The 11,319-nt window shown below is 37.3% G+C and overlaps 1 protein-coding gene across 1 annotated transcript; it reads right to left on the minus strand.

Annotated features, from left to right (window-relative positions):
* Positions 1-9,900: 9,900 nt before the first annotated feature.
* LOC127130983 (uncharacterized mitochondrial protein AtMg00860-like) lies at positions 9,901-10,212 on the minus strand. Its single transcript, XM_051059932.1, has one exon. It carries the CDS (start codon positions 10,210-10,212, stop codon positions 9,901-9,903), a length of 312 nt encoding a protein of 103 aa, XP_050915889.1.
* Positions 10,213-11,319: the final 1,107 nt, after the last annotated feature.

Genomic DNA, 11,319 nt, shown 5'->3' on the forward strand with positions numbered 1-11,319 from the left:
AACATTAAATGATATTAATGATGTATTTTCCTCGGGAAGCTAAGTCTGTAGACGACCCTTAGTTTGACAACATATGTTAGGGAAGTGAGATGTATGATGGTTCATTCTTCAACCATTAGTATATACCTAGCTAAAGGAAATCATAACCTATGTGACATAGGTTTTTTCCCCTTATAAAATGAGATTCTCAATCCATTATTATCCACAATATTCCAAAGATTTTGCTATAGCATGTCAAGTTGCATATAAAACTTCTCTAGCTAGGGATGACAATTAGACCCAAATCTAGTGGGTACCCCCAAAAATTATCCATAATGGATAGGGTAAAAATATGCAAAATAGGTACATGTATGGTACATGTATAGGCACGTGCAATTATCCATTAAAATAAGCGGGTATGAATGCGGGTATAGGTACCTTAGTACCTATCCTGCCTCATTCCCGCATAATATATATTTATATATTTTATTATTATTATCTACACACATTAATTTATCAATTTTATTAAATACATCACTATTAAACTTGTCCATATTTTAATATAAATGTTTGTTTGTTTCTTAACTTAGCAATAACATCCTTGAATTTTGTAGTGTTATATTTATGAAAGGCACGGATAGAGCGACAATTATAGGCCGCCCCAAGAGCGGGCGAAGATCATGTATCGCCCATGGAAGTACCACCTTGTGCATCAAAGTCTCCCTATCTCCCACTCATGGGGAACATAGGATAAGATGTTTTTGGGGCAGAGAGAAGTCATGTTCAATAATTGACCCACGTCTTCCTTAGAAATAGAGATTTAACAATCTGCCATTGACTAGGTGGGTGACGATCCTTCCCAAGAAAACCCTAGGCCCAAAGCCTCTATAAATACCTATCTCTTAACATGAGAAAAGATAGATCTTAACTTCTATAGATCATACCATACATACACTTATACAGAAGCAGCCAACACTTATACAAGGCCTTTCACCTCATGTGAGCATATCCTCAAAACCATCATAAAACACCACCATACATGGCTTTTCGTTGTTGTAGGGATCCCTAACCACCATACATGGCTTTTCGTTGTTGTAGGGAGCCCTAACCATCATACAACATAATATACCTACTAAGGCCTATGAGCATCTCTTCCCTTTGTAGGGGTGATGTAACACCCTACTTACCTACTCAACAATTAATTAACAAAAACATTTATAAAAACATAAGTACTCTTCAAGTAGGGTATTGCTCGCACAATCCAAACCATTAAAACTCTCTGAACCATATAATATTAAAAAAATAACTCGTTTAATAAGCAACAAAATCATAATTTTTTTTGGCATAAAACCTCAACATAAATATTAGTTTGAAAAATGGTTCATCGTAGAATAAAACAAAACAGAAAGATACACAACAAAACAAATATAGGACAACTTATTCCTCATGTATTACGTATCAGAGTGACTCCAAATATAGACCCGAACAATAAGCAACAAAAGAGGCATAACATGTCCTCAACCTTAAGCTCCTACTCAGGTAGCTGATTGTCTATACTCTAGAGGATCACAGACACAACATCACAAAAATGGGGTGATAATATATTTAAATAGTAAACTATATATAAACATTCATGATAGATTTACACAACTACACAATTATCCACACAATCAGAAAGCACACTGAATTTGTGTATTCACACTTCACTCATATCACATTCATTAAATCAAAATCATGCAACATAATGAAACAATGACTCAACTCATGATTGTAACGGTCCATATTATGAACTGGACCCAGAACTCAACTCTATATGCATGCAGTAATGACTCAATGTTTGGTTCATCATACGAATTGGGTCCCAATCTCTACGAACCCAAGCCCCCACTCAAGGCTTGGTACAAGCCAATAGTCCCCACTTTGAACTAGAGAACATGCCTCTTTCACAACAATGACACTTATGATGAATGTCATATAAAATGCAGTACAATCCCACTTTGATTATACATAAATACTCGATATAATAAATGCAAAATAACCCCATTATGTCTGCAATTGAATATATTCTTAATGCATCAATAATCACTCATACATATCTCATAAACACAATCAACATCACATCATAATTTCACCTTATCACAATATTCACAAATTGCACATAACTCACATGTACGCATAATATTGTTGTACCCCAAAATTTGCCCTCCCCTTTCTCACCTATTCATCCAATCACTTGATAAGGAGATCACTTGCATACATTCATAATTCATCCACATGCATCATTCATCATGGATTCAGAAGAAACTTGGGCTTATAAAGCTAGGGTTTGGGTGGATATAAGAGCTCAAAGGCATGGTCTAACCATATCATCAGCATGGGGGATGTGAAACCCTAATGGTGGTGGTTAAGGCTTAGATTCAAAAAAGATATGACCAGGCAATCTAGGGCCTTTAAAGCCCTAATTCCTCAAGGCATGATCTCATGGAGCTTCCCCAGGCCTTTATCTTGGTCTCCAAAGTCCTAATCAGGAGATGGTGAATCAGATGAACTTGGTGACCTCACTGTGTATTCATGACCCCTCAGTCTCCACATCATCAATGTGCTTGGTCTAACCTTTTTTGGGTTTGTATGAGCATTGGTCTTGGTTCGAAGTAATGGTGTTATTCGTATGGTTGTGGACACATCTTTGACCCTGGTCATCCAAACAACCAAACTTCTTGTGTTTCAAGCCACTTGCTAGTCATGCCATTGGTTCATGGACATTATACCGAAACCCTAACCTTAGGGTCTCATTTCATGGCCTTGTTCATAAACATTATCAGTCAAGTTATTTTCTTTTCAAAAGTCAAACATTCAAGTCATGATTAAACCAATTGTGAAACAAATTTCAATCCATTTCATGTTATTTTAAACCATTACATGTGATTCTACACAAGAAAGTACAAAACTTGACATTTTTGACCAATTGTTAACTTTGGTCAACAATTGTCTTTTTGGTCAACTTTGACCAAAGTCAACCCAAAATCCAAAAACCCTAAATTTCACCCTAATCAACAATTCATTGTCCATTTACAAAGAAAACACCAAGAAAATGCATTTTTGACCATTTGTTGACTTTGGTCAACAATTGACTTTTTGGTCAACTTTGACCAAAGTCAACCCTCACTTGCTCTTGACTATCCAAACTTGGCCTGGCCCTTTGCTTCAATGTGTCATCCAATCCTCATGTTCGTTGATGTTTTTTTTCTTGGTTTTTTCCATTACAAGTAATACATGTGGTGCACCATATCATTTTGGCTTTTGAACCATTGACCATTTGCCCTTGGCTTGCCCTTAATCAATGACCAAGGAGTCATCTAACAGTCCAACCATTGTCCTTTGCTCATATACCTTGGTTGCAACAAAAACCTTACACATCAAAACATTGAAATGTGTGACCAAGCCAATGGATATACATGACATGTTAGCCCTGGTGCTGTAGCAGCCAGTTCAATGCCATGTTGCACCTTGCCTTGCTTGCAACCTTGTAGTAGTACCATAACCAGCTAAACATGCTCACACTTGCAGTTTATGGTGGTGATGGCTCATGGGAGATGCAACTTGGGAACCTTCCTGTAGCAACAAGCCTATGCAACCAAATGCTTTCATGACATGCCAAGAATCACCAAAACAAGCAAAACGATCCACAGACCAACCTACAATGCTTGCTGCAGTTGAAGCATCAATGCATCATGTACATTTTATGAGACAAAACCAAGTCCCGCTAGCAATGTGCCATCCTGCAATCACTCGAATAACTTGCCAAGCATAATCACATGAAAACCTAATGCATGAGGAGGGTAGGAGTAAACCAAACCTTGAAACCTAACCTGATTTGAAATGCATGATTTACCTGCTGCAGAATGAGTGATGCAAGCCCGAAAATTGCATTCCTGCTTCACAACACAACCAGGTTAACAATTCAACATCACTATCCATGCAAATAGTCCAAACAAGAAATACCATCAATGCACAAGCCATGAAGTGTTGTTGACTTACCATAAAGCTAAACCCCAAAACCTGTCTCCAACTCAGGCTGAATGGTGCTCATAACTATTGATACTCAACCTATACGCAACTGTTTACAGCCATATCCCATATAAAGCATTGGCAAAGGTCATGACCATATCAATAGAATGTGACCCTACTGCAACAAAACAACAGTGAGACATAAGGAACCATCAGCAGAATGAGTGCATCACCTTGATGCAGTAAGAGGTTCAGCATAACAAGCACTTGAGTTAAATCCTGGACACCACCACTTTCCATGTACAAACTGGAAGCCATGATCAGGGAAGCATCATAAGCCATTTCCAATGAGCAAATCATCCCACTGCAGAACCCCTTTTGTTGCAGCATATGAGTCAAATGGTAGAGGATACAAGTTAGCAACTTACAAGACCACATGCTACAACATATCATGAACACAACAATTGGTAACAAACTGGTGCTTCAAAATTGTATACATTTACCACAAATAAACACCAAGTCAACTTGTAGCAAGGAAATGGCTGCAGACCTAATGCAACCTATGAACTACGAAAGCTCTGATTTCCTTATTGCACTATAAGGATACGTAGGTAGGAGAACCCAGTTTCTCCGTGATCTATCTTATTTATCAATCTACCTTATTTATAATCCATCATTCATTTCAATCAATTCTACTTCTTTTGCCTCATCGATCATCTTGTTTTCAGCCCTAGTGGGCCGAACTACGAAAGCTCTGATTTCCTTATTGCACTATAAGGATACGTAGGCAGGAGAACCCAGTTTCTCCGCGAGCTATCTTATTTATCAATCTACCTTATTTATAATCCATCCTTCATTTCAATAAATTCTACTTCTTTTGCCTTATCGATCATCTTGTTTTCAACCCTAGTGGGCTGAACTACGAAAGCTCTGATTTCCTCATTGCACAATGAGGGTACGTAGGCAGGAGAACCCAGTTCTTCGCAAGCTACCCTATTTATCAATCAATCATTCTCCATTCATTCTATCAATACCATCTCTTTGAGATCAATCATACTTCTCCTTGGACTCCTTGTCTATCCTTTTAGGACAATAACGACAGTCCATCTCATCAATCGAGAGTTGTTTGGGCAAACAACCCCAAACACTTAATTCAATCTTTCTTTTTGGCTTTACCCTATAGTGGTGGCCTGCTAGTCCACGTATTGGTCAATTCCTACCTTGCTCTTCGATTAAGAGTTTATCCTTCTCTTGGATCCAAGATACTTTCCTTATTTGATCTCGAATTGTTGATTCCCCAACAAGTGATACACTACTCCTTTCACTCTAGTACTACAATCCTTCTTTGAATAAGTGTTTGTCTTGTGAGTCCCCATTGCTTAGACAAAGATCTCTCTTTCTATTCTCGTAGTTCCGAACTACGATTGCTTTGACTTTCTCATTGCATAATGAGAATACGTAGGCACAAGGATGCGAATCCTTGGAGAGCATACTTCTAATTATTCCTCCTTCTCCTTAGGGCATCACTCATACCTTTCACAATTCATTATCTACCTTCGATCATAAATCATTCACCCAGTGACATACTGTCTCTTTGACATTGAAATATACTTTCTTTGGAATTCCATATACACCCTTTTAGGACGCCTAACGAATAATCCGCATTTCTACCTAGAGTTGTTTGGCCCTTAACCCAAACATTTAATTCCTTCTTTTTTGGCTAACACCCTGTAGCGGTCAGAGTTGTTTCCCTCTATGGTAGAAATCCCATTTCTCTTATGGATCCCAATACACTTTCACCTTTCGATGTCAAACAATACTTATTCAGTCACTTATCGCCTGATACTCTATTCTGTGACTTCGGTCACTTCATTCTGTTCATCCCCACGATACATTCATACTCTACCTTCTTTCACTTCATGTGATATACCTATTCTTCGATCCAAATACATTATACCTTTGTGCTCCATCTTGTACCTCCTTGTGAACCAAGAATTGTTTGGCCCTTAACCCAAACACCTAATTCCTCTCTTTTTCGGTTGTTGTAGTAGAAGGATACAAGTGTTATACGCCCTCACTTGTTGGTTCATACCTGTTTGCTCTTTGGTTCATATTTCCACCCTTGTTGGAGTACAAACAACACAAATCGTTGGTTCAGACCATAACCTCTATCACAATCCTTTTCACCTCCCGCCTCTAGTTCCTTGAACTACGAAGCTCTGAATTCCTCATTTCACTAAGAGGATACGTAGGCATGAGGGCCCTAATCCTCAACGAACACTTTATCTATTTCTTTCCCTTTCCCTCCCATTCTTTTACGAGTAATCTTAGATCTAACACCTATTGGAGCGAGAACAATCAAAACGGTTCCCATGGAGTACCATGGATGTTCGGGGGGTTAATACCTTCCCCTTGCATAACCGACTTCCTTACCCAACATATCTCTTTCCCCCGAGTTTTATCGATGTTTTCCCTTCCCTTTGGGGATAAATAAAGTTCGATGGCGACTCTGTTGTATGTTCGAGCGTGCGATACGTTCGGGTATATTTCCCCTAGCTTCAAAGATTACTCGATTAATTATATAATTTAATTAATCAACTCATCACAAAACACCAAACAATAGTCCATCACTGACCGCCCGATAAAACACCTTCATATCCAAACTTAACACGTCAAAACCTGCATTCTGACTAAATGATGGGTAACCCGACACAGGGATGACACCCGTCATTCCCCTAGAATCCAAAACGTCACATTGTGATAACCTGGCAAGGTTACGATTAGAGAAAGCAATGAGTGTCAGTCATTCTTCTACAAACCTTACTGCAAGTGATTCAGCATGGGAAGCTTATAGAAGTTGGATGATTTCTAAGATTTCCAAGATGAAGGATCTTGGGTACACTCTTGCTGAAAGAAAATTTCATTATGGTTCGTGCCCTTAATGGAATTGTGGAAGCTAAGAAATTCCCAATTCTGCCTTCCTGCACCAGAAATCAAGGAAGCCTCTCCAGAAGCTATGGAAGAAGAAGATGCTCCAGAAATAGAGACAGTTCAACACATTGAATCTGCTCCAGAACCTACTGCTCCTGAACCTCAAGACTCTGATATGGAAGAAGGTCCTAATTAGATAGTCGTCTCAGAAGCTTCTGCTTCTCAGCCTATTCCAGTTTCTCTTCTGAGAACAATCGAGTAGATTAAAGTTGATAATGCAAAGGTCAATGAGCGTCTGGATAAGCAAGATCTTATGTTTCAGCTGATTCTGTCAATACTTCCTCCTCCTCCTCCTCCTCCCCAGAACCCCTAGATTTTATTTACTTTAACTTTCTTGAAAATTTCTTTTGCCTCTTCTCATTGTACTTTGCACTGCCTTTTGGCACTCTATCACTGAAAAATGTTTTGTTTCTCTTTATTTTATTTTTTTCTTTTACCTTTTTGACTGATGACAAAGGGGGAGAAAACATAACATTCTAAAGGGTAAGAATTAAGTGTTTATTTTGATATCTAAATTCCTAAGTAAAAATCCAAACATTGCTTAAATGCTTATGTTAACAAATACTTATAAAAAAGTTTGTTAAGTGTTCTTGCATGATTATTTCTAAAGAATCAGAATGGTTCTGAGTGTGCTACTTCTGAAAAATCAAGGTTATGAAAAGCGTATCCTTCAAGGAAGAAAATATTATGAAGTAAAACCTATCAGAATGATGATTTTATCAACCAGTGCTCTGGACAACATCGACTAACTTCTAAAGATAAACCAGATTCTGACTGAATATTCACTCTAGTACTTCAAAAGGTATATCAGGAAAGTGTTCTTTCATTCTGATTTTATTTTTATAGGACTATACATCTCAGGGGGAGCTTTGTGCTTCTGTAAGATGTATTCTTCTGTGATTACCCTGTACAAAACTGTTCATCAAAATACATGTTTTGTCATCATCAAAAAGAGGGAAATTGTTATAACAAGATTTGGTTCTGCATCTATACCTTGAGTGTTGATGATAACAATAGTGTATTTATGTGAGAACAATTTTGGTAGCCTAATAGTTTGTTATTGTGTAGCTTTAACAACGAGTTCTAACTCTGATCAAATGATGTGCAACATCATCAGTTTCTGAACTTTGTGTTCCAAATCCGCTTCTACGCCTACCATTAGAAGTTCTGAAAGACATCAATATTGTTGTTGTGATGTTCTTTCTGCTTCTGTGATTTCACCCATCTGAAGCTTCTGAGGAGACTCTATGTTGCTGTTGCAATGTTCTCTCAGTTCCTACTTTTGGACGTGGCTCTGATCACCAAACTTCTGAAGAATGGCAAGCTTATGAAGTTATGTTATATAGTTGAAGTTTCTGAAGATCTCAAGATAGACGATTGAAGTTATCAAGGTTCTGACTGAGGATTCAGAAGACTCTGAAGATTCTGAAGATACTGAAGACCTCAAGCTAAACTACTGACACTATCAAGGTTCTGACCTAAGGTTCCGAAGTTTCTGAATCCATCTCTCTACTTATTCACTTCATGCTTCAATCATCTTTCATCAGAAGCCAGTGGATTTGAAGATAGATCAAAATGGGAACGTGGTCAAATAGTACATGGTACAAATTGAACAACCTTTCCACTACCTGATTTCGTGGGCAAGGACGGTACTATGCATCACACCTGTCACTGAATTTGTAGGCGAAAGGATAGTACATGGTATGATTCCTTTCACATCCAACAGTGGACATCCACTCAAATGAGCTTTCCCCATTTTTCCCTCAAACGGTCACATGCTTCACTATATAAGCATGCTTTGGAGACTTGAAGAAAACACTGATTTTTTGCACAAGTATTTTGACAAGCTATTTTTCTTTATGGAAAGTTATCATTCTTTGTATTCAATTTTCTTTAAGTGTTTGTTAGTCATTTGTGTAAAATCTGATTGTGTAGAAGCATCTTGTATCACACTAAATATTCTTCAAACTATTTGTTTGAGTCCTTAAAGAGGTTATCCTTGAGAAGACGAAGAAAGTTGTTCTTTGTGAAGTCCTTAAGGAGACTAAGGTTTAGTTGGATCCTTGAGAAGACAAAGAAGATTATTCTTTGTGTTTATTGTAATATGTTAATTATAGTGGATTGATTCCTTGTGTATAAGGAAAAATCACCTTGGCATGTGGACTGGATTAGCTTTGAGTTCAAGCGAACCAAGATAAAAACCATTGTGTTTTTATCTCTTTATTATTAACTTGTTCATGGTGTTTTTGTTTTGGAAAAAGATTTTGCTTTTAAAAACCCAATTCAAACCCCCATCTCTTGTGTTTTTTACACCTTCACATCTGGTACAAAAACCTTGTCTCCGAACCTCATCACACCATTCTCATTGATTCTTAAGTCACCTTCTTTGCCTTGATTTATTAACACAAGGTGGTCAACCAATCCTAAGTCCAGTTTTTGGCCTTCTATAATCTCTTCAAGGATATCACGAGTCAACTTTAACATACCTAACTTCTCAGTATTATGAGTCTGTTCACACACTAAACTCAAATCTTTGAACTGCTCAATCAAGTCCAATTCTCGCACCATCATCATTAACATATGTAAAGACTTCCTACTTAACGCATAAGCTACAACACTGGCTTTAGTATGATGGTAACTCAGGCCAAAGTCATAATCCTTCAGGAACTCGAGCCATGTCTTTTGTATAATGTTCAGCTCCTTCTGGTTAAAGAGATACTTTAAACTCTTGTGATTACTAAACACCTCATATCTAGAACCAAACAGATAATGTCTCCAAATTTTCAATACGGACACCACGATTGCTAATTCCAGATCATGTGTAGGGTAATTCCTCTCAGGGACCCTGAACTTACTAGAAGCATAATCCATAACCATGCCATTCTGCATCAATACACCACCCAAACCCATCTTCGAAACATCTCAATACACAACAAAGGATTCACTTGGACTCGGCAAAACCAAAACTAGAGCAGACGTCAACCTCTTCTTTAGCTCTTGAAAGCTCTCATCACACTGAACACTCCAAACATAGGCTTGACCTTTTCGAGTTAACTGAGTCAAAGGCAATGCCAACTTTAAAAAGCCTTTGATAAACCTTATGTAGTAACCAGCTAACCCAAGAAAACTTCTTATCTTAGTAACAGACTTCAAAGTCTTCCATTGCAACACAACATTGATCTTCGATGGATCCACAATAATACCTCCACTAGAAATCATGTTGTAACACCCCATTTTCATTTTTTAATCGAAATATTTGTGAATTATGTGTATTTTTGTGTGCTTTAAATTATTGATGGGTTGAGTCAATTAAAATAATTAGGTGGTGTATTAGAAAATTAAAATGATAATGAAAATAAGGATGTTTAGAGGAAATAAGGGTAAGTTAGTAATTTGTAAGGATAAGTTGGGGGTAATAGAGAGAAATCATAATTGGGAGGAATAAGGTTATTAAAAATAGGAGAGAGGCAGAGAAATAGTCTGCTTACATATTACATGAAAACTTGGAAGAGAGAAAAGAAGGGAAATGGAAAGAGAAAGGAGAATGAGGGATTAGGAGAAAAAGTTCAAGGAATCTATCATCTTTGTTGGAATAATCAGGTAAGTGGGGGGGGGGGGAGAATTGTTCATCTATGGGTGCTAAATCATGAATGGGTAGAGAGGTTCCCTTCACCTCCAATAGGGTTTGTTTATCCTTAATTCATGATGAATGTTAATGATTTTATGTTAAAGATTCTACTTTCATATGCCATGTTTGATTTCAATTGTGTGTATTGATATGTTGTTATTGTGTTATTGAATCAATGGTGATTTTGGGTGTTTCAAGGTATGATTTTGAGTAATGAATTCATCAGAAAAATTGTAGTTTATGTCGATTAGATGATGTTTGATGCACTAGTGTTGGTAGAATGTGATTTTAGGTGTTTCGAAGGAATTAATTTGGAACTGATTTGGTGATTTAGGGTTGGGTTTAAAGAATTACTCATAGTAGAGAAATCTATTTTTTTTGAAAATCTGATGAATGTCAATTGATTGACAAGGGGAAGCAATCAATTGAAGCAGTTTAATTTTTAGAAAATTTAAGGGTGTCAATCGATTGACATAGCAGTACAATTGATTGACAGTGTGTGAAAAGTGAAAATTTTCGATTGTAGCAGAGTGAAAATCGGTTGTTACTGTGTCAGTTTTGGAAAATTTTGTATTTTGAACTATGACATGCTTTGACGTTTTACCTCATAACTTTTTAACCGTGTGTCCAATTGACGTGCTACTTAAGGTGTCAGGAAGTTGATACTCAGAGCTATAACATGATAAAGACAAGTGAATTGTTTAAGTATTATT

The sequence above is a fragment of the Lathyrus oleraceus genome, chromosome 3, assembly GCF_024323335.1.
Source record: "Lathyrus oleraceus cultivar Zhongwan6 chromosome 3, CAAS_Psat_ZW6_1.0, whole genome shotgun sequence".
Classification (NCBI taxonomy): Eukaryota; Viridiplantae; Streptophyta; class Magnoliopsida; order Fabales; family Fabaceae; genus Lathyrus; species Lathyrus oleraceus.